Source organism: Musa acuminata, chromosome BXJ2-4 (genome assembly GCF_036884655.1).
Source record: "Musa acuminata AAA Group cultivar baxijiao chromosome BXJ2-4, Cavendish_Baxijiao_AAA, whole genome shotgun sequence".
In the NCBI taxonomy this organism is placed as follows: Eukaryota; Viridiplantae; Streptophyta; class Magnoliopsida; order Zingiberales; family Musaceae; genus Musa; species Musa acuminata.
In genome coordinates, this window is record NC_088341.1 from 39,544,351 (window position 1) to 39,568,061 (window position 23,711).

At 38.3% G+C, this 23,711-nt stretch overlaps 2 protein-coding genes across 3 annotated transcripts; one reads left to right on the top strand and one right to left on the bottom strand.

The window, feature by feature from the left end:
* The first annotated feature begins 3,399 nt into the window (after positions 1–3,399).
* On the top strand, positions 3,400–8,502 carry LOC135610821 (type IV inositol polyphosphate 5-phosphatase 7-like). 2 transcript variants are annotated; one of them, XR_010486327.1, is made up of 14 exons: positions 3,400–4,026; positions 4,130–4,223; positions 4,582–4,650; positions 4,760–4,847; positions 4,953–5,057; positions 5,187–5,687; positions 5,792–5,933; positions 6,078–6,271; positions 6,386–6,494; positions 6,762–6,910; positions 7,058–7,310; positions 7,418–7,486; positions 7,687–7,727; positions 7,820–8,502. XR_010486327.1 is itself a non-coding variant. In XM_065105783.1 (12 exons), the coding sequence occupies exons 1-11, from the start codon at positions 3,997–3,999 to the stop codon at positions 7,278–7,280; spliced, it is 1,704 nt and encodes a 567-aa protein (XP_064961855.1). In that variant the 5' UTR covers positions 3,400–3,996; the 3' UTR covers positions 7,281–7,310; positions 7,418–7,731. The 2 variants fall into 2 exon arrangements, 1 of the variants encoding a protein (XP_064961855.1); XM_065105783.1 differs by lacking the exon at positions 7,820–8,502 and having other exon boundaries at positions 7,418–7,731.
* A 5,796-nt stretch (positions 8,503–14,298) lies between these two features.
* Positions 14,299–15,211, bottom strand: LOC103983104 (uncharacterized). The gene has a single exon (XM_009400272.3). The coding sequence runs from the start codon at positions 15,021–15,023 to the stop codon at positions 14,658–14,660; it is 366 nt and encodes a 121-aa protein (XP_009398547.1). The 5' UTR covers positions 15,024–15,211; the 3' UTR covers positions 14,299–14,657.
* Between the last annotated feature and the right edge of the window lie 8,500 nt (positions 15,212–23,711).

The window sequence follows — 23,711 nt, forward strand, 5'->3', positions numbered from 1 at the left end:
CTTTATCTGGATCACATATCATCGATTACTCCTTTTGATGAGAAGAGCTCCAGGAAAATGACTTGAACAAAAGGCCAGGCCAAGGACACAAGACCTATGTTTGCAGAAAACCATCAAGTAAAGCCAGTGGGATTGGCATGGAGGATCTTAAAGCTGAAAAAGAAAAGGGAAGAGGGAAGAAGGAAGAAGATACTTTGCTCAAAGTGTGGATAGAGTTACCCTTTGACTGTCCTTTCTCTTTCCCTATGCATGCACATTCCACATGGGCCAGTCTGAGGAGGATGCATTAGTGTTGGTGAGACTCAGATGGATCCTAAGCTGAGAGCGTGTGTTATAGTTTATCTCTCTCTTTCTTTAGATCTCTCAGTACATATAGTAATATGATTCTTATCCAGGCCACTGCCAAGATATACAAGGACAAGACTCAGGTGCCGCTGATCCACTGAAATAGGATTTCTCTTCCGACACTGAAATCTGCAAGTGAAGCTTGCATGATCTCAATGCACAAGTTCCATTAAATGACCTTGGAAATTTGGCAACAAATGCACATGATCTTCCCAGAAGCATTCTGGGATTGAGTGCTCTGTCTCTGCAATCTACTCTTCACAATGAAGAGTTTCTCTCTTTGGTGGAGCAAAAGAAATGGAGTGCAGTGAGCTCAACCTTTTGGTGGCTGGATTCAGGGTTCTTGCAACAGTGGAACTTTCTACATTCAAACATGCATAAGAGAGACGAAGAACTTTAGAGAGAGCACTATGTCCCTCAATATGGAGCTGCCTTGCTGCTTTCTCAGTAAAAGTACAAACTATATGATAGAAAACAGTTCCATATTCCAAAGTGATTTGTGACGTGATGATCTTAAAATGCCATTAGTTTACTCTTTAATGTGGCTGGTTATGCATGTGACAATGTGGCTGTAACCATCGGAAGGATTACTTTAGCATGAAGCTTTTAGATCTAAGCACTGTTGATACTGCTTGTCCATTGACTCTGAGTTGTCATCTCTGATGCTGATCCTTCACGGATGACAACCCTGAACAATTCGCAAGCTCTGTGTGATGCTGCTGCTCACAGGATAGATTCATCTTTAGCGAAATCGACGGTCGAGAATTCCACGTAACAGATAAGATCCAACTCATGCTCCCTAGTTGCCTGAATGAATCCTAGCTTAGATTGTGTCTGAGATCCCCTTCCAACTCCATGGGTGGAGAATCCAGAATTGGAGCTCAAATGGCAGCCATGGCGCAAGTGCACTAGTGATTGTGCCATTCCTCTTGTCTTCTTCCACTGCCTCAAAAGGACACTTCCCTTGCCCCCACACCAACACCTCAATTGGAATGTACAAATCAAAGCAGGCCATTGCCCACTCAAAGAGCACAATATGAGTTTGATATGGGAGCTTGAAATTCTCATATAGCTGGAGTCCAAAATGGTTGCCTGACGGAGATAGCAAGGAATGAGCTCCATTGCTCACAGTAGAGATGTCTCTACAGCAAGAGTTTGGGGTTGACAGTTCTGAGACATCTTCTCCTTGAGCTTTTCTAGGGAGTAGGGTAGAAGGAAGGAAGATCCTGCACCAGTGCAACTCATACCTTAAACTGAGGCCTTGAGGAGCTCAATCAAACCCATAGTGTCCCCTACCTGCTTGGAGTGGCCCAGGCAAGTCCCTGAATCCAAACAATGCACACCCTGCCTTGTCCCCGAAACCACTCATCCCCATCCAATCAACAGCCAACCTACACCCCCATATCAAGCAGTCGAGAGGCAAAGCAGCCCTACAGCGACCTCAAGGTAGGGAGAGCTCTTTGATCCACCATTACCCAAGCTTTGGTGGCCCACAGTTCAAGGAACCACACACACACGCCCAATAGGATTGTAGGGCACTCGCAAGCTAACCGCCTAAAACCCCCCTCAGATCACTGTCCCTGTGAGTTGAGCATTGCAGTGGTCTCACTGTGTTGGAAGAAACAGAGACATTGCTCATCTGTCAATGAGAGTGGCAGCGAAGCATACAATGGTCTCACTGTATTGGAAGGAGGAGGAGGACAAAATGGAACCAAAAGGGAGAAGAGACACATTACTCCCACTCCCCTATACTCCAAGATTTGTACTAAGCTGACTGCAGTAGTAGAGTAGCCCGTAAATATAACATCTCTCTCTCTCTCTCTCTGTGTTCCTTTAACAGTTTCTTCTCTCTTCTTTTGGTGGTCTGTTATCCCCTGAAGGAGGGCACACAGAACTGACCGCGGGCAGGATGTGAGGACGAAGACTCCGCAGACTGGCGACGAACGGGCAGCTGCCGATCAGCGCAGTGTCGTTCTTTGGAAACATTTCAATTATATCCTCAGTAATGTTTATATCTACACAAACATTTCTCTTCTGACATACTGTCATTTGACAATATACTTTAAAACTAACTGATAGTTGATAGTGATCCTTTACATCATGGTCGAGCGAGCTGGCACGGTTTGGTTCGATCCCGTATGCACAAAATCGTTCGCCCCCAGCAGGTCGGGTTTGAGCTTTAGCTTTCGAGTCGAATGCTCCCTAGGACTGACCGACTACTTCTCGGGCTCCGGTTCTTGCACATAGGTCGAGGTCGGGAAGGGATTCCTGACTTTGACCCATCCGAAGATCTAGTTAGTATTGAGTGGCCAGCTCAGGGACCTCCTACCGAAAGACCCCTTAAGAGGTTTTTATCTTCCCCTCACGGGAACCGATCGTACTTGGGTTGTTTATTACCGTTGACGCTGTCCTGGTTTTTTAGGGACGACGCTGTGCGCGATTGATGCGGTCTTGGCCTTTGCGGGATGGCGATGTGTGCGCGATCAACGCTGTCTTGGCCTCTGCAGGACGACACTGTGCATGGTCGGTGCCGTCCCAACCTTTACGAGACGACGTCATGCTTGGCGGGTGCTGTGCTGGGTCAGCGCCGTCTCAACCTTTCCGAGTCGGAGCTGTGCCGACCCGGCCCTTACGAGTCGGCGTGGTACTCGCTCGGTGTCGTTCCAATCTCTTCGGGACAACACTGTGCTTTGTCAGCACTGCCCTATCTTCGCAGGAATAACATTGACTGAGGCGTGCTGTCCTATATGCTAACGTGGTCGTGAGCGATGGTAGATTCCCAGGATGTGTCCTATCAATAGTAAAAATATTTTTTTGTATTTTATATATCTTTTAGCTTAGATTAAAAAAAATATAAACCAATGTTTGAAGTGGTCAATCCGAATTTTTGGGTTGATATTTATAAGAAATTACATGTATCAAATCTTAAAAGTTGAAAGAGTAAATATGACATTGCAAATATTAGAAGGGTATATATGCAAAATAACCTACGACTTCCTTTTCCTTCTTCTCGGCTCAGGTTTTGGGGTAAGCCCAAAAAAAAAAAACCTCGAGAGAAGTGGGAGAGAGAGAGAGAGAGAGAGGGAGGTAATCTAAAAGCGCAATGCTCGCACTTTATTCCCTTCGCTTCAAATTGGATACTTTGCTGTACTCCGAGAAGGAGGTTGAGGAGGAGAAAGAGTGGTGTCTGTGAATGTCCGCTTCATTGCGTCCCCCATTCTCCATCGCTCTCTTCTTCTTCCGTCTAGTGCCGAGATTGGTGTTTCTGTTTCCAAAGTCTGATCTTTATTGCTCCGAGGCTATAGATTGAAGTCCCATTGGCGAAAGGAGAAGTTTTTCCTTTCTTTTGAGCTTTGGTTTGGAGTGGATGGTCAGCTCCTGCTCACTTGTTGTGTTCTGCGATGTACCCTGGAATGGTGTACCTTCCTCGAGGGTGCTAACCGGTTCTCTTGTTTCTGCGGCTTCTTAGTTTTCCGATCCATCTCTGTGGGAAGAAGTTTGGAATCGATCTTTTTGTCAAATAGCACTCGAGAAAAAGGTCGGCATTTGCTGTTCTCCTCGTTGGGATCCAAATCAGGGCGAGACTCCTGAAAGCGTATAGGTGGGGAGAGAAACCATCTCCCGGTGGCTGCATGAGGGAGTGCTGAAACAATGAGAGATGAGAACTCGATAAAAACCAAGGTTTCTCCTGTCGAAAGATTCGATTTTTACCATCGTTCCTCTGTTAGGTCTTAAAAATTGCTGATTTGTTCCACTGTTTTGTTCTCTCATTTTGTTGGAGAAGCTATCATGGTCCAAGACGCTTGTTAGAAAATGGTTCAACATCAAGAGCAAACCTCAGGACTTCCATGCAGACGATGATGTTGTTGTTGAAAGAGGTAGGTCTAATTGCTTGTGTGCCTACAAAATTAACTCACTTACATATACCTTTAGCTATTTGTGCTGAGTTCTTAATTTGTGTTTTGGTCTAGAAATCTCTGCTTCATGAACTTGATATCTAGTCTTATGAGATCTCTCTTTCTTTTTTTCCTTTGATTGCAATGCCATATGACTGGTCTTCTGTAGGCTTTTACTCACCCGACCAATTGAAATGCCATTCTCTTGTTGCATTGCGCAGTACTTGTTGTTTCTTTGCTCGTGCTTAAAGTCATAAAACGTCATGAGAATATTAGCACACAAGCTACATCCTTTTTTGTTTTCTTTTTCCATTTATTACCTATTCTGTGTGTTCATCAGAAGGTGATGGGGAATGGCGGACCAACTTCACAGAGAGGGAGACATGCACAGTTAAGAAAAGCAGAACAGGTATAAAGTTTCAGGCCTTATAACTTTGGACCACAACCGAGTAGCTATTTTCTTTGTTTCTTCGATTTCTGTTTTCATAATCCTTGGTAATTTTCTTCTTGATCATTAGAACGATTGAACAAAAAAAATTCAGAACGAGTTCGGCGAGGAAGATTTGATGTTGATGTGGATCAAGTTGCAGATGTTGAGGACTATAAGTAATCACATTTTTTGGTCCTTACAATCCTTTGATTTCTAAATTTCTGCAATTGTTCAGTGACCTCCAATATGATCCATAAATTTTTTACTCTTTTGGTTTCTAGAATTTTTGTCTCGACATGGAATGTAGGTGGGAAATCTCCACCAAAAAATTTGAATCTTGAAGAATGGATCCATGCTTCACCGCCGGCAGACATTTACGTTCTGGGGTCCGGTTTCTTTACTTTTCTCCTACATTTTAAGATTTTTGAGGAACACATAAAAATGCTATAGTGGTCGTACAAAATTAGTGATATTGAAGTAATTCATTTCAACTCATTTACCTTTTTTCTTTCCAGATTTCAAGAGATTGTTCCTCTCAATGCTGGAAATGTTCTTGGTGCAGAAGACAATGTTCCAGCAAAGAAATGGTTGTCACTCATTAGAAAGACACTGAACACTCTTCCGGGCAGTTGTAGTTCCGGCAACTACAGTATACTGTCCCCTCTTCCCGATCCGCTTGTGGAGCTAGATGCTGATTTTGAGGGCTCCTCAACGAGGCAAAAGAATTCATCATTGCTTCACCGACGTTCATTCCATTCCATGAGTCGCAGTTTAAGAATTGATGGTGATATCATGGCAATGCAACCAAGGCTGGATCGCCGGTTCAGTGTTTGTGATCGGACAAGCATTGCAAGCAGACCAAGTAATTTTGATCCCAGTTTTAGATGTGGAGGTTCATCTGATGATGAGAAACTTGGGGGAGAATCTCCTTCGACAGATATTTTTTCACCAATGTCTTATGTCTATGGTGCTCCACAATATTTGGAAGAAAGGGAGAGATCATCCCTCCGCTCTAAGTACTACTCCTTAAGATTTCTTTCATTAATTCCATTTGATTCAGTTCTCAGTGATAAAAATCTTACATATTCTATAGATTCTGACTGGTGCTACTCAATTACAGTTCCAGGTATTGCTTGGTTGCAAGTAAGCAGATGGTTGGCATATTTCTAACAATTTGGGTGAGAAGTGAAATAAGAGGTGATGTGAAGAACTTGAAGGTTTCCTGTGTTGGCAGAGGATTAATGGGTTATCTTGGCAATAAGGTAATCATATTTATCTAATATTACACTGAATCTGCCAAATTAAATCTGAGATAGGAGCTCGTCCAACAAACTCAAACTCCAAACAATGGAATGGTATCCTATTTCAAAGTTCAAACAATGGATTTTTTTCTTTTCTCCTTCCAGGGTTCAATATCAATCAGCATGTCTTTTCACCGAACAAGCTTCTGTTTCATCTGTAGTCATTTGACCTCGGGACAGAAAGAGGGGGATGAACTACGGAGGAACTCAGATGTGATGGAAATTTTAAGAAAGACTAGGTTTCCTCGGGTGCACAGAGTATGTGATGAGAAGTCTCCTGAAACAATTCTTGATCATGAGTAAGCCTCTTTGTCATGACTTTCTATTTTATCCACTTATGTTTCTCTCAGGTAGACCTGAAAGAGGTAACGTTTGTGAGAAGCATGCTCTCATTATTTTCTTTCTTATGTCAGTCGTATCATATGGCTTGGTGATTTAAACTACCGCATCGCTCTTTCCTATCAGTCAGCAAAGGCTTTAGTTGAGATGCACAACTGGAGAGCTTTGTTGGAAAAAGATCAGGTGGTTTACTAATCCTTTTCAGAGTCTGCTATATAAGTAGTATCATTGCTACCAGTGTTTCTGTGTTGCTTTAAGTTTTAGCATATTAAAATATCATTCAAAAGTATGGAAATCTCTTGAAGTACTAAGAATCTAGTGCTTTTTAGATTCCCTCTGAAAAGGGCATAAAGACCCCTTGTGCCCTGGGGAAAGCTATGATTCTTCTATTCCTCTTTATGTATTCTCAAACTGCTAGTCCAAATCTCTCATTGCTTTTTGTTAAAACAGCTTCGAATAGAGCGAAGATGTGGCCGTGTTTTCGAGGGATGGAAAGAAGGAAGGATATTTTTTCCTCCAACCTATAAATATTCAAATAACTCAGATAGATACGCAGGGGATGACACACACCGAAAAGAGAAGCGGCGGACACCTGCATGGTAGAATCTTGCATCATCTCTCCTTAGCATAGGTTTCTCGTAACATGACCTCCCCAAATTGGCCTAGTTTCTTAAAGTTTCTTCTTTACCTTTCTTTTATATCCTCATATTTTTTAAGCCAATTGGGATCTTTCTTTTTGGTCAAAGGTGTGACCGCATTTTATGGTGTGGAAGAGGCCTTACTCAATTGGCTTATCTACATGGAGAGTCTAGATTCTCTGATCACAGACCTGTATACAGCATTTTCACTGCAGAGGTAGAAATTACCAATCACAACCAAATTACGAACATGGGTTGCTCTAGCTCTCGGATTGAGGTGGAAGAACTCTTGCCCTACTCACATGGTTTCACAGAGTTCAGTTTCTACTGAGGTGGCTGAAGAAAATCAAACAGAATCGAGGTCATATTTCTTTATATTGAGTAGTTACCTATGCATGTCATGTTAGATTTTTTTTTTTTTTTGCCTTTTCTATGCACTGTTGATCACTTTGCCTGTCATCACTGCAGGTTGTTCTATGTCTTTTGCCAATAATTAGCTTCTAAATCTTTTAGTCTCAGCAACTACCAAAGGAAGAGGTGCTTATTCTTTATTTAAGTCATTCCAATACTTCAAGTAACTGCATTCTTTGGAGCTATAAATTTTTTCTGTGAATGGCTCAAAAGAACTCATTCCTTTCTTGAACAAAAAATTAAATTCGATTGTGGCATTTTCGTATTTGAATTTTAGTCTACAATTTTAGCTAAAATCTATATTGTTGTTATCCATGGCTTCCCAGCAACCACCAGGGAACAATCACATCATAGAAGTTACCTAAAGGTAATTGCTTTTCCTTTCCATTTGAACTCCTCTCTGAAACTAGTACCACTTTTGGATTTACTGTTTACATTATCTGCTTTTCTGTCTGCCAGGGAAAAAAAAGTATTTTGTGGCTGAACAACCAGTCAAGAGACAAGTCCAAGAACTTCTTTCTGTAATAATTGGCAACTAACATTACAAACTAACCAGCTTACTTCACCTTTGAAAAGCAAGCAGTTTGACAGTTCAGTAGGTTGATCAAAGGAAGATGCCCAAACAAAGGGAACTATTTAAGTCTACCAAAGGACTCCTGGGGAACTTGGGACCACCCTAGAACTGCCAAATGGGTGTTAGCATACTTCAAATTTTGATTTGTAATTGTTCTGACACAGAGTGTAAGGAATTTTTTTTTGTAGAGTGAGAGGATTGAGTCAAACAACTGTGTAAACAGTACTTTCTGTTTTATATGGTGAAAAAGGGAAGCTGAGTTCAGAATGCACCCAAATGCAACACTGATAAAGGAGTGTAGCTACTATATGTTCAGTAGGCATGAAATATATTGTGTTACTGAAAAAAGTTCTTGTCATTGTTAATCTGGTTTATACAAATTACTTTTTTTTTTTTTTTTTTGTGAGATTGTAGAAAAGCATGAACATGACAGATATGGTTGGCAGACTTGGGGACATGAACTTCGGAGACCTAAAAAATAGTCCCGAGGGATTAGGATGTGTGTACATATTTATTTTGGAGATGCCTTTTTGATTTGGCCTTTGGATGATTGAAAGATCCAAGTGGGGTTACTGATGGAAGGCCACTGAAACTGCTGTCTGTGCTTCTTATATGGGGGAAGAGTGACCAATATAAGATTGATCAAGAACTGAGGTGCAATTTTTTCCTTGTCATACTTTTAATGGACATTTAACAAAAATCAAAACATTATCCATCTTTGACCCCCAAATAAAATAAAATAAAAAAGGAGTAAGATGCAAATCACATACTAAAATTTAATTTTATTTAATATAAAATGCTGGGAGGTCAGTGCTTCAATCAATTCATGGGTTCACAGCTCTCCAAGGTAATGAGATCAGAATCAACACCTTAGATTTTGGTTAAGAATTAGATCTAGTGATGTTTTATCATTCTTGTGACATCATAGTGGGACGTTCATTGTTTCAGAATTCGAAACTTGGAAGAAAACAGTCAAAAAACAACCTGAAACAAAGGTATAAATTCAACCTCAAAGCTATATATATTTGAGGACAGTTGATGATCTTTCATAAGGATAATATTCACCACCTTGGAAAGTTTTGACATGCAAATACTACCTATCAGGAAATGACAAAAAAACTAATCGCAAATCCTAATAGAAAATATTCTTCGAATAAAAAATAATATTTACCGATAAGTAAGGAATTTTTTACTATGACAAGGCATCTTCTTGACCCGAATTCCTCCTAAGTTAATACGGGTATTGAAGAGTTCATGATTTAGGAACATATTGATTGCGATCTAAGGTTCATATTATCAATGAGGTTTTCAAACTCTCTTCAAGATTATAATTTGGATTGATAATCGATATCGAAACTAATAAGATCATTTGTGTTTCATTAAAGTGCTACAAAAACATTAGAAATAGCAAAAAAAATTCACCTTACAAAACCAGTGTATGACCAAACCAAGAACCATGAATCAGACAAAAAAAAGAAAAAAGGAAAAAGAGTGCTACTTGCATTGCACTGAAGGCTTTTCTGTAGTCACGCTGAGCTCCTCTTTCGACAGGGATTCTGTCGATGTTCTCAGTAGTACGTGCAGCACTGCCTTGATAAATACAATAGGAAAGAAAGCATTGATGAGACATTCAGCAACAAGTAAATGTGAGATCAGCTTTATGACTGGAGACGATGAAAACTGTCAATTTCATGCACAAATTTTTTGGAAAGATGTAAGGAGAATTCTTTTGATTAGATGACCGCTCAGTTGGACAGAGAAAAAGAGAGAGAGAGTGAGAGAGGGGGATCAGCTTTATGGCCGAGACTATGAAAACTGTCATTTCCTTCGATGCACATGTTTTTGTGGGAAGTTGGAAGGAGACCTCTTTGGATTAGATGGCTGCTCAGTTGAACAGAGAAAGACAGAGATGGAGACACAGAGAGAGAGAGTTCTGCTTCCTTTTCAACAATCCACATAGTAAACCGTGAGAGATTTTGCCACCAAATTGTTCGGGGATTTTGATTGATTTGTAGGTCAACAGGAGAAATCTTTGAGGGGACACGCAGTAAAAAGTCAAACTACCACTTTGAGTTGAATGATTATTTTTATTTGTATTTTTTTTGTTTAATTTCCTTAATGAAAAAAAATATTTTGGCTTATCATTCGCTCAAATTATCAAAAGACTAATTGGCAAGGTTAAAACAAGTGGCCATCTGATTAATTATTCTTAATCAAATGCAAACTAAGTTTCAACTTTGCTAAAAATAAAAAAAAAAAATTAAAAAAAAAGGAGAGAGAGAGAGAGAAAAGTTCTTCATGAGTGACTTGCCATGTCTTAATTAGATTGCTTAAGATATGAAAAATATAATAATTCCTCCTCAAATGCAAGAAATCGGTTGCACATAATTGTTAGGGTGATTTTCTTAAAAAATATTTATATTTTAAATATTTCTCAAAAGATATCCGTTTTTTCATAAAGTATTTTTATTTCAAAATATTTAAAATATCCCTCAAAAAATTTTCATCAAATTTTTTCGACCATTTTTATCGGTTTTCAACTATTACACTATTTTTATTTAGTTCATTTATAATGTTTTTAAATTATGTTTACAGCGTTTTTTTGCGATAGTGAAAACATTATAAATACTATAAGTGATATTATATTATGTCTTTTAGATTGTCATTACTCATAGACCATTACAATATAATATTTTTAGGCTTATAGTTAGTTTAGTTGATATTAAACCTCATAGTGTTTTTATTACAATGATCAAAATGCTTTATTATGTCAAATACACTATAAAAGCGAGTTTTTTTTTACGAGATAGTTTGAGTATTTTTAAATTAAGGATACTGTTCGAAATAAAAATAAAATAAAATAAATATCGATTGTGAAGTACACAAAATGTGAATATTTTATTTAAAAAATCACCTTAACTCTTAACATAATAAGATTAAAATAAATTAATGAACCAGTTAATACGGACTGTCGGATCAAGCAACATCTTTTCATCCACCATTCAAATATATAAATTCATATTCTTTTTTTTTTGGCTTAATGCTAGTGAGATAGAAAACGTCATTAGTTCTCAAAACGTCTTTTTACCTTCATCATACCCATTTGAACAATTATTTCATTTTTTTTGTACTTATTGTCCAATTAAATCAAATGAATGTATTTATTTTTTTAATTAATATTTAGAAAATCACTTCAAAAATATATATATTACAACATAAAAAAAGAAAAAAAAATCAAAACAAAACAATGTCTTTGACAGGGTTGACCGAAATGGACCACCCTTTCATGCATGCATAGCGGTTGCTCGGCTTACCCTTCTCGACCCAACAGAAGTACGTCCTCCTCCTCCCCGTTACGTGCGTCGCCAACCTCGGACTCCCGACGCACGCCGAGGCACGTGCCGAGCGTCCCGGCACGAGCGACGAGGCACGCGTGCCTGCGTGCTTACGTACGTACGTGTCCTTTCCTCGTTACGAGGTACGTCTTGCGCCAGTGGAGCTTCACGTCGGCGCTGGTGACGACGCCCTGTTGCATGGCGCGTACGTCTCGTGAACGCATGCATGCATCTGTTGTCTGGGACCTTGGCACGTACGTGATGTGACGCTCTCCTTGGTTCATTCACAGGTCTCACAGCAACTTGCTGGTGTCAGGACGAGATGGGAACGAGGTGATGTGGCCAAGGCCAACTTCTCCGTCTCATGCCTTTGGACGAGTGACAACGAAAGCTTCGCGGCCACTTCCGAATGTAGAAACGTTACAACCATCACAAAATAGAGAGAGAGAGAGAGATTTGAAGCTTAATTAATTAGATCTATTATATCAGAAAGTTTCTTATCCAATGAAAACATATGGAATAAACTTTAGAAATGTGAGTGTTCATTCGTTGAACATCACAAGAAATCAAATCGGCAAAGTGATAATTAAGATGACTGACATGATCGATCCATAGCCAACATCGCGTCATGCGTGCTACTCCCACCACGCACTGCATTTACTGGACGTCACTAAGAGGAGCAGCTGGAGTAGGGACGGCTTCATTAAGATTGCACCAATGGAGAAGGAAGCTGAAGCGTGTCATGTGGCGTGCGTATCAAGTTGTCAGGCGTGCGTTGATGTCTCCTTTGTGGGCATGATTTGATGCTGGGATCCTACGGTGCCGCTCATGGGAACGGAGGTTTTGGGAAACTGGTAGCATTTGGCATATATACATATATATATATATATATATATATATATATATATATATATATATATATATATATATATATATATATATATATATATATATATATATATATATATCAAACGCAATAAAGCCAAACACACAAACATCAGATGTCCTCAACTTACTTAACATTTACCCAAGTCATTTGCCGCCCTATGGCAAGAGCGAGCCCGAGGTGTGACCTGTGTTGGATGTCTTATGTCTCGTAATCCTTTTGTCCTAATGAGGGACTGAATAAGATAATTATCGTTGATTCTGCAAGGCTCGCAAACATTATTAGTCATACATATATATTTAAATTGACGCACAAGTATTCTTATGAAGATAGTCATTCAAGGTCTATAAATACATGACAAGTAACATCTTTTATTGATTAGTAATTTTGATAGTGTGTATCCAGAACCCCATTATCCTTTTGTCCTTAAATCGATGCATCAGAATTCTCAAGGTGGTAGCGAAGGTCTTTATACAAGAAAAGTTTGATGATCTATGCAATAGTGTCAATGTATTTAAATATGTATGCCTGACTACTAAACTTACTTTTTAAGTATTTTTCATGTGGGATACAATTAGTGATATGATTTTCCATAATAGCGGTGGCAAGAACATGTTTGACCTTAAAACAACATATTACTCGTTTTGAAGGATAATTCAATCAATAAATAGTTTAGATTAATTCAGAATTGTATAGATCTAATGTTGAATTGTCACCAAATTAGACGAATACTATCACTTCACATCACTAATTGTAGGCCCAAATATCGGCCCAACAAATTCATCATAGTGTATCATCAGGAAAAACAAAGGAGGGGGGGGAGAAAATAGTAACTTTTCTTAGTAACTTATCCAACTAATTAATTAAAATTAATTCAATATTCGATATATTTATTTATTTATTTATTTATTTATTGTAAATGGCCACTACTCTTTGGGTGGAGAGCTTTGGGGAAGTTTCTTTAAGCCTAAAGGATGAGAAAAGAGATAAGTAATATGATAAAACAAAAAACTCTAGAAATGAATCCAATTGCATAACTATACATAAAAAGAGTTTTATTTATTTTTCTCCAAAGAAACTATAAACTTTATTACTAAAAAAACCTTATACATTCCTCTCCAAATCATAATCTATAGTCCAGAAGGAAAAAAAAACATTGCATTTTATGTGATTATAATGATTAACACCTTTCAAATTTGCTGACCAGTGCGCATATAGCTTTTTTCTTCCCTATATATGTGAGAGATTCTAAGTTTCTCAAAGAAATTTAGCATATAAGAATATAATGGTAATAGTTGAAGGAGAGTTTCCCCATAACTTTGCATTAATCTACATGTTTGGATCACATTGAGTCTAGATGATAGATAGCTACTTAAATTAATGACCTAAATAATAATCAAATAAATCAGTATCTAAATAGTCAAAACTAAGGTTTGTTTATACATAAGTAGCCAATACCATGACAAGTCATTGCACAGTTCTTTCACCCCAGAAATCATAATTCAAACCCCCAATACATAAGTTAGCAGCTGATTGAGGTGCATCCTATCATGATATGTTTTGTAGTAAGTGGTGGCCACTTATATGTCCTTTTAAGCTTAACCAAATAGAGAATGCATGCACTTCTTTTATTTTCCTGTGTAATGATTCAACAGCTCTGAGATTTTTGCTTCAAGTTTTAGTACAAGTTCTTAAAAGACATATATGCAAGTATCAATCAAGATTTACTGATTCGATTGCATACTAATGTCGAACAATATAAATTGATTAAAACATCATTTTTATTTTTTTTTAACATTGAACAATATAAGTGTGTATATCTCTCAGTGCATTAAAATTTAGTAGAAGTGCTTAAAATATATATATATATATATATATACACATATGTATATATATTATCAATCAAAATTTATCGACTACAGACGGATATCGAATCATATAAATTGATAAAAAAAAAAATATTTTTTTATTTTTTTTATTTTTTAAACATAGAAGATGGTGCATCGAACTGATTTATTAGAATCAATATTAGACTGATATTTATAACCTTGACTAATTTATCCTGCATCATAACTATGTATCATTTTTACCATGTCATTATTATGTGTGAAGGGATTAAAATATTGAAGTGAAAAATGAAGGATTAGCTATGGCAGAACCCAAATGTTAAGCAAACCAAAAGGTACTACAAGGAAACAAAGTCTCCAAATGACAACTACAGGAGCAAAAGGTGAGTTTAGATACTACATACAGCATCAGATATCCTTAAGGGACATGGCACAGTTGATCTAAGAACAGAATCCTCATCATGCCATGAAGACACAAAAGCTTCAATCACACAGATTATTTAGTACCTACTGCCATTGTCTACCTGTACAGCCTCATCAGTCTGTCCAACTGGGAAAGCAGCAGTCTCCACTGATATCCACCTCTTGTGTTCATGGCCACAAGTAATAGTAACAGCAAGCAGACAAGGAGAAGAAGAAGAAGACAGACTTAGCCTCAGAACAGCGAGACCTGCGATGTGCCCGCTGCCGCCCTTCCAAATCTCTTGGGAGATGCTGTGACCGTCGACGGCTTCGACAAGTCGCCGGATCTCCTACGCAGCATCTGCCGCATGCCGTCGGCCACCCGGACGGCAGGGTTGGACATGGTTCGCCGGCAGAAGGACATGTGGGCTCTGATGGCCTCCTCCACCACCCCCTGGACGTCCTTCCTCCGCAGCCTGCTCCGCTCGTCCTTCACCGCTTCGGAGCACAGCCCGCAGAACCATTTGCCGTCGAAGTTGGCCTTCACGCTGCTGATGTAGTCTCTGGTGCAGTCCTCACGTAGCCCGCAGCACTCGCACTTCACCAGCTCGATCTCCATTGCTCAGTGGATGATATCAGGCGAGAAAGGGGAGTTGGAGGAGGATGTCATGGCCGTAGGGAGGAGGGAGCTGCATATTAATGGGGATGAAGCCACAGACTTGTCTCCATGTTGTGAGGTGGGATATGAGACAAGGTTGGTTAGTTGGAGGGTCTCAAGGTTTGGCTGTTTCCTTTGCATTTAATGCTGAATGTGAAGTGATTGGAGGAGTTGAGTTTGCCAAATTGGACTGCTTATTACTACCTAAACATCACTTTCTTTTCTTCTCAATCAATCATTTGATGATTTACTCAGTGTAAATTAATAGCTAAAATGCATATATACTAATAAAAGATGAGTTTGTATTGCTAAGATGAGATTCTTATCCAACCGGATGAGTGTCAAATACATGCCGAGATAAATACAGAAAACTATCGTATGTGTCGGGTTTTCTCTGATGCTCAAACTCGAGTATGTAGAAATAAGACTCAGAGAGGTAATTCATTTTGATTTGACTGGGTTGAGTCGAGAGCTGGGAATGGTGATGTGGTTGTGCTTGATGCTGAGACCTTTCTCTTCCGATGAACAGCACTAATCTCACAGTAACTCTGACACCTCACAAACACTTCTCCATGGAACCAATGGCGGATGGAGGAGAGGCTGATCAGACAAACTCCACATGAAGCTGTCCTCCCCCTGAATTCTACCGTGTCGGGCAGAGGCACGCAGGGTGGGTAAGCCGTGTGGACTCCATCGCTTCCTTCTCCCTGCGCTGTTGTCTCCGGCCGGCACACATCAATTCGCCAGTTGTTCCTACTTGCACCGCCATGTGAGTCCTTGCGGGGATGTCAGCGAGAGAAGGCGGTCGATGATGCTGCTGCTGTCGGCAGACTGCGACTCGGCAGCTATGTCGTCGTCCGAGGCATGTTGGGAAAGCGACACGGTTGGAATCCGGTGGAGCCCCTTCTCGCACTCGGATCATCTGATCCGCCATGTAGAGAATCTGTGGGCGTCATTGATGTTGGATCTGCGCGTGTTTTCCTGACAGAATGAGATTAGAGTGTCTCCCATAGTCGATAGTTTCTGCCTTTACCAGACGCGCTAAATCAGTCAAAAGTGACTTCTCTGCCTTTACAAGATTAGATTTGACTTTCTCGACAGAATTTGACATTGCTTTAGAAAATTTTGATGGATGTAATATTATTAATTCAGATTTTGGTATTATGGTTCAATGGTTTAGACTTAATAAATTGATGGATCAATTATGCTTTTGGTAGACCATCATGAATGATATCATGCAGAATTTAATATCAGACATGATGAGACTCGAGAACAAAAAAGGATTGTGTCACGACTTGGAGCCATTATTAGGTTAAACTTTGAAATAACTATCTATAGATAAGACTATAAGATCATTTGATTAGGTCTCCTGCATTATAATTGAGTTTAATTATATTAGTTTAAGCTAATGAGTCAGTCGTAACAATGGATCTAATTGTGATAAATAGTATTAAAGCTTGATATTAAGTTATGATGAGTGATTCGAGCAAGAAATGACTATTCATAGATATCACTAGAAGACAAGTCATGATGTGAGATTACTATTGAGCATTTACGTACACTATATTAGGATTTGATTCTAAACTATGTTGATCCTCGTAGACTCTTAAGTGAGGGAGTACGTAATACCTCTAAATTTAATCGTGAAGTTGTGAACATCGTAACATCTCCAAATTTAATCTCACATTATAAAAATTTGATGAGTATATTATTATTTATTTGAGTTCAGACGAAGACGAAGACTAATTGTAGTCACCCCATTATATTTAATAAGATTGATTAACGAAATTTAGCTGCCATAAAGATATTTGTCTCAATCTCATTCCCCTCTTAGATGATAAGGAATTCATCATCTTCCAAATATATACAACAGGCCAGAATCGAAGATATCACCCCCTCTTCAATTCTAAACATGAAATCAGACCCTCCAAGCTGCAAATTAGTATCAAAAGTTCCATCAGTATTCAATTTGACCCATCCTCCAAGAATGGATTCAATCAGTAGATCAATTATCTTGTTGGACTGATCGAGACACGATGAAAGAATTGGCATCTAATCCTACTTGATGAAGGACGAAGCCAAGGATATGTATTCTCTCTATCTTTTCTTTTCATGCATCACGTGAATCCATGTCCATAGTCCATTACTCAATCATTGGCCACATGGGAGTTGGCTTGGATTATCCCCATCACTCGACGAGATTGGTGGGATTGAGAGTCTTGGCACTGATGACAATGTGCCTACCACATGTACTGTCCAAATATGGGGACTAAAAAAAGACCTTATCAGCCAACTCATTCATTTCTCCCAATCAATCATTCCACGAGATGATGCGGTGGATCTGTCATTCATGTGCAGGCGCAGTAATTTTTTTTTGGGACGCAAACAAAGGGAAGGGTTCTTTCAGCTCATTATATTAAGCACAAGTCGATACATCTTCCTCATCTCCTCATGCAAGCAGCTCAGATATGTGGAGATCGAAGAGGATATCGAAGCTCATTATCTACTTCGATCAGCTCGTGGTTGCACCGGAGGATTTCCAGTTATCAGGAAAATGGAGGAGTAAGACATGGACTTGGTTGTGCTTGCTAGGAAGTGGTGACAGGACATGGTTTGGTTTGGTTAGCAGCATATGAATCTCATCTCATGGTGATGCCATTGGGCAGATCAAAGCATGCAACACCTATCTTGCTCTGAGCATGTAACAGCAGAATCAAGAGTTGCTGAGAGGAAAAAAGAAATGAGCATTAATCCAGTTATGTGCAGATGGCAACTACTAAAAAAATTGAGTTTAGGCTGTCATTTGATCTTTGGAGTTCATTCACCTGCTCTGCAAACAAGACTGCAGATCATGGTGGCAATTCAGGACCCTTACTTCCACTGATCTAAGTTGTCGAATTAGAAACAAAGGAAATATGGAGATTTGTTGCAAACAGTAAGGCTTCCTTTGATGCAGTAGGTTGAGATTAAGCTGCTGCCTTCGATCCTTTGGCTTCCTGAGGAAATGTTCACACTATGTAGTCTTGAGCTTGTTTATCTTTCTGCAGAACAATCTTTTTAATGAAGCTGTGGTTATTATGGAATGCATTAGATGATTGTACATAAGTTTGATAATTATTCCCTGTACAAGCTACCAATAGCTTCTTCAAGTACATCTTTGCCTTTTCCAAGGTCTAATGCATTTTTAGCTAACTTGTTCGATTTCTTAGGCAGAAGTTATTACTGAAGAAGTGGTTTCCAATTTCATCTTTTCATTCTCTAGATTGAACTGTTTGATTCATTTTTAATATTGTTTCTGTGAGAGATTTATTTTGATCAGTGGTCACTGATTTGTAAGTTCTACTGGTTCATTGTTGCTGTAGGCACTTTATGCATCAGAAAGTAATTCATTTTCTAATTGAATGAGAAAAATCTAAAAGATGGTTTGATATTGGCATTTGGAACTGTGACTTCAGCTAGAGGAAAACAAAGACCATATTATATCTGATATAGCACAAAGATTCAGCATGGTGATTGACCAATGATAGTTCCTTCATAATACTTGATATGGGGCTACTCAGTTATTTTTTATCTTCCTTTGAATGTATATTCAGAACAATTCTTTTAGGTTTTCTATTGACCTTGTCACACATAAATGGCATGCCACCTACAAACACTGGCATGGAATCTTTCATTTCTTCTTCCTCTTCGATTGCGATGATTATTGAGTTAAAGACATTGTTTACGCTTGAGTAGCTGTTTCTTTGGCTTTGTTAACAATGCCATTTCTTGTTTCTCTGTAGTAAAATATGAGTCTGCACAAGCTTAAGTTTCTTGTTTCTTATGGCTCTTTCTCTCTCTTTCTCATGCTATGGCCCGAGTTACTGGCAACAAGTGTTCAGTATAGAATCAATGTCTCCATATTGTATTTGGTTCATTCAAGTACTTGTTATTAGCCTTTTCTGTGATGATAGTAAAGCAATTTAGAAGTGTTCAGTAGTGTCATAATGTGGATCTCTAGAGATGCATCTTTCATTTCAGATGAGTATCATCATGTTCATTTGGTGAACATGCATTTCATATTGACGTCGAGGCTATGATGTTTGTTGCACTTTTATCCTTGGATAAATTTGGTTATGTGGGTTCAAAATCTCAGTTTCAGTGATATCAGAATGAACAGATTCATGAAGCTCAGTCAACTTGTGCAAATGAGCAACTTGATGTTACCATTGCTCCACCACAAATGCATCAAAGTAGTCCAGAGCAGAGTTGATAAGAAGCTGCTAGGTAATCTTCAGTGTTGTCCTTCAGCTTCATATTCAGATGTCTACCAACTGGATTCAACAAGGTAGGAGAGAGAGAGAGAGAGAGAGAGAGAGAGGCAGACAGAGATGGTTTCCTGTTGTCTGTCATGTTCTTAGACAACTAGTGGAGTCTCCATAGATGAAATGGAAGCATGGAATCGATCACATATCAGCATCTTATCATGAAAACAATCTCATCCATTACAGGGTCAAATGCAAGAGATCATTTCTTCCTTCCAGACACTCTGCAATCTGAATTTTCCAACTTTGACAAAGGAAAACACCCAAAGAAAAAGTCCAGATAAGATGACTCAACTCAAGCAGTTAATTCTTATGCTCTTTTCCTTCTTTTGTGCTTGAGAAGAAGAGGCACTGTCTCTGACATTTCAAGACTAAATCTTTAGGTAATGAAAGCTTCTGGCACAGACCAGAACATCCCCATCTCTTGTGCCTGCAGCCGCATTGCGACAAAAATTGATCAAAGATCATCCATTCATATACGAAAAACTTTCACCACTCTTTTTCTTCTTCCACTTCTGTAAGAATCTATAAGCCTGTCAGAGTACGAAGAAGGTTTTTGGGTGCCCAATCATTGAGGTTACCGTGTGTAAGTCCACAATGAACACATACTTCTTTTCTGAAAAGGACTTTGATGATAAGATTAATTTCCCTTAGCCATGACAGTCATCCTCAAAGGACCCACCATTTCTTTTTCTGAAACTGAAATCTTTCGAGAGTTCTAAAACTCTGGGAACAAACTTGAGGCGTTCCAATCCAGATATCAAGATCACAGGACGGGCATCTTTGACAGCATAATTCCCTGCGCATTTCTCCTTCCTCATTTGATCTTCTTGGCAGTAGATTTCACATGAACAAAACCACTTTTACTTCTCAAGCCCACTGGAAGGATTGTTCTCTTTAAGCACAAGAGTGATCCAATGCTCAAGATTTAATCCTTGACCTTCCATGGAATGAGAACCAAAAGAATCAAAACAAATGTCTTTCAAGAAATGCCAATCAATTATCATCTCTACCTAAACCCATGACACATTTTAATGAATACTTCATTTGGGCTTTGTCAACCAAGAGTTTGATTGTGTGAAGAAAGACTGTTGGAGTGAGCAAAGTAGCCATCTCATATGACACGACATGGCAGCATGCATTGTTTTCAGTGGCATCCCCACACCACATAACACTGAAAGCGACAACCACTTGAAGTAACGACACAAATGTCGGGAATTCATCATCTCCTTGCTCATCAACTGGGAGACTAAGGGTGTGGATTGATCTATAAGATCTTTTGTAGTTGGCAAGACCAAAACAAGAAGGAAGAAGTTGTGCACCAAAAAGCTTGAAAACCATGTCTTCTAGCATTGAAAATGACTTGGCTGAAGAAGATAATGCAGAGAGTTCGAAGGAGCTCAGGCATGATTGTATCAAGTCATCAATATGACTCCAATGAATGTGATGGGCGAAGAAATTCTTGTAAGCTTCTTGAAGACAGCTCTTCGTTGTTTGAAGTTGATACGCACCAAAATATATAATGCCAGAGTAGCATCTACTCGACTGTAGAAGCAAAGCATAAAGTTGCAGATGGCATCATTCGAATGATACAGTTGGAAAAGGAGTAAAGCTCCTCTAGATTAGCTTTCTTGCCTGAATTATGCAGAAACTTCAAGTACCCATATCTGAGCCAAGGTTGAGAAATGGCCAAAAATTTGAGCTTCCAACTTCTCCAGGCAACAGTGTTCATACAAGTCAATGAAAGTGGTAGGTGCTCCTTGATCATTATCATGATAAGAACAATGGGAAGTCCAAGCAGGAAGGACTACAAAAGAAAAACCAATGAAATTGTAATCCCCCTTTCTTTTTCTTTTTTTTCTCTTCCATCTAGAGATCATTCTGCATATTGTTTTTCTCAATCTCAATTAATTATACATTGATCTAAACAATTGCATGCCTCATTGGGGGATGGATGTGTTGTTTTACATCCTTTTTTCCATGAATGTTTCTCCAGCACACAAATACTACATCTACAAGAATGATTAAGGTGGACTTCTTTTGTCACTGCTGTTACTGGACAAGTTCTTCTTACCTACCGGAAGATTTGCCTCTGAAGCCTAGACTTCCCAAGCAACAACAAAGGGGCTATTCAATGTGTGTTGTTTGTATCCTCATCTGATCAATGTCACAAGGGACTAATTGCTGTTCTTGAGTGATTCCTCTCAGCTAATTCCCCTTTGTCTGTGGGGTTATTGGTTGATGACTTGTTGTGCTTGATGGTAACCTCCAATGTCTCATCACTATTCCTGCTTGAAGAAGGAAGCCAATCACTTCAAGATACAAGAAGAGAACAAACCAAGGAATGGAAGCCCACCACCTCCTGAAACAATGTCAGAGAGATGAGGTTATGGTCCTCGTGGCCATGGTCACTGCTTTGTTGCTCAACAAAGTTTTGAGGTAAGGTTGAAGGGTTTATCCTTATCTTTCCCTAATTAGTAGACCATCACCACTAGTCCATGAAAGATGGATGTGATCAACAGAAGCTGCAGTTCTCTACAGTCTATCAGAATCACACCATTTCAAAAGCTTAGAGCAAACAGTGTCAAGCTTCCTTGATGAAAGAAAGCTCAGTGCCACTCATCAGTCATGGTTTTCTTCAACCATTATATTCAGTAAACCATGGAAAAGAAGAACGAGGTCATGAAACATGGTTTCAAGTGAATAGCTACAGAAGTTGCTAAGTTGACATTAATGTCTACCATATCCTAACAAGCTTAATAGTGGCATCATCATCATCCACAATCATCGATTTTGGTTTAGATTCTACCAAATTTACAATCGAAATCGAACTGATTCCAATTCTAAAATTATCGATTCTAGTTCTCGAACCAATAGGCCTTAAATCCAAAGTATTAACTACTATATCATTGTACTTATTTATTTTTTATATTTAGCTAGTTTGAAATAATCAATTTTGGTTATAATTTATAGGAATAATCAATAGTTATGATCACCCCTATCATATGGTTGACCAATAAAAATTGAAGTATAGGTGAAGCTCTATTGTCATCATCATCATGGCCTCATAAATCCTCTCTAGCTGCAAAAAATTTAGATCCAATTGAGATGGACTCAGTTGTCAAAATAAATAAGATGCCATATGATGACACTCCAGACACATCATCCTCAGGATAAGTTTGATTTCAAAACCCATGCATTCCTCAGTCCATAAGTGAGAGAGTCCAACACCCAACCAAGTGGTGATCCTAACTGTTACTAAGTTGGCCGTTTCTGGGCATCCTTGGCACCAGACGACAATGTCTAAGTCAACATCCATGTAAGAGAGGGAGATTGGTAGCTATGATCCAATTATTGTTCAGATTTGACTTTTATAAGATGATGTTTTATATGATATTTTTAATTAAATTAGGATTTTTTTTATATTGATGAGAGTCAACTTTGATAGATATAATGATAAATATATTCCTTTACAATATAAAAATATTAGGATTAAGTCATGAAAATAAAATTTATTGTATTAAAAAGATAAGCCCGTATATATTGACTTCTTCAAATATTATATTAGTGAAAGTTTAGGTATATTCCTTTAAGAGTAAGTTTTGGTATTTATTATTCGTTTGTGGGTTAGAAGAGTAAGAATCGAGTTACGAAAATAACTCGACTTAATAGGATCATGTTTTATATGATATTTTTAATTAGATTAAAGCTTTCTAGTATGATTTTTTTCACATTTACGAGGATGATAAATTTACTTTTTTACAATATGAAAATATCAAAATAATAAACTCTTTATATTAAGAGGCAAGAATATACCTTATCAAATATTATATTAGTGTAAGTTTTATATACAGGATATAATTTTTTAGAGTAAATATTGATATTTGTTCTTTTATATTTAAGATATAAGATTATATAAGTTGATCCTCTATAAATCCTATTTGTATTGATAGGAGCCTCACTTCTTCTACCTTTTTCATATTGATGATAAAACTTAACTTAGTGAAATTTTGGATCAAATAACTATTCAAAAATATATTTCATGTTGTATTATTAAAATGCAAAAGGTCGAAAGGATGAGAGACTATAAATAAAAGATATTATGAGCCAACAAGTATTACACTTAGAATTTAAATTGTTATCTTTGATTCCTCTACATGAATTATTTTATGAAAAGAAATAAAATATGTGATAGGTGACATTAAATTCCATCTACATATCATCTAAATATTGACGCATTCTATGCTGCCATTACTGTTTTATGTAATATAAGATTGCCAAAGCCAGTTAGACTCGCAATCTAAAGCACAAATTGCCCGCAACTCTAAGACGACTCATTTCCTGA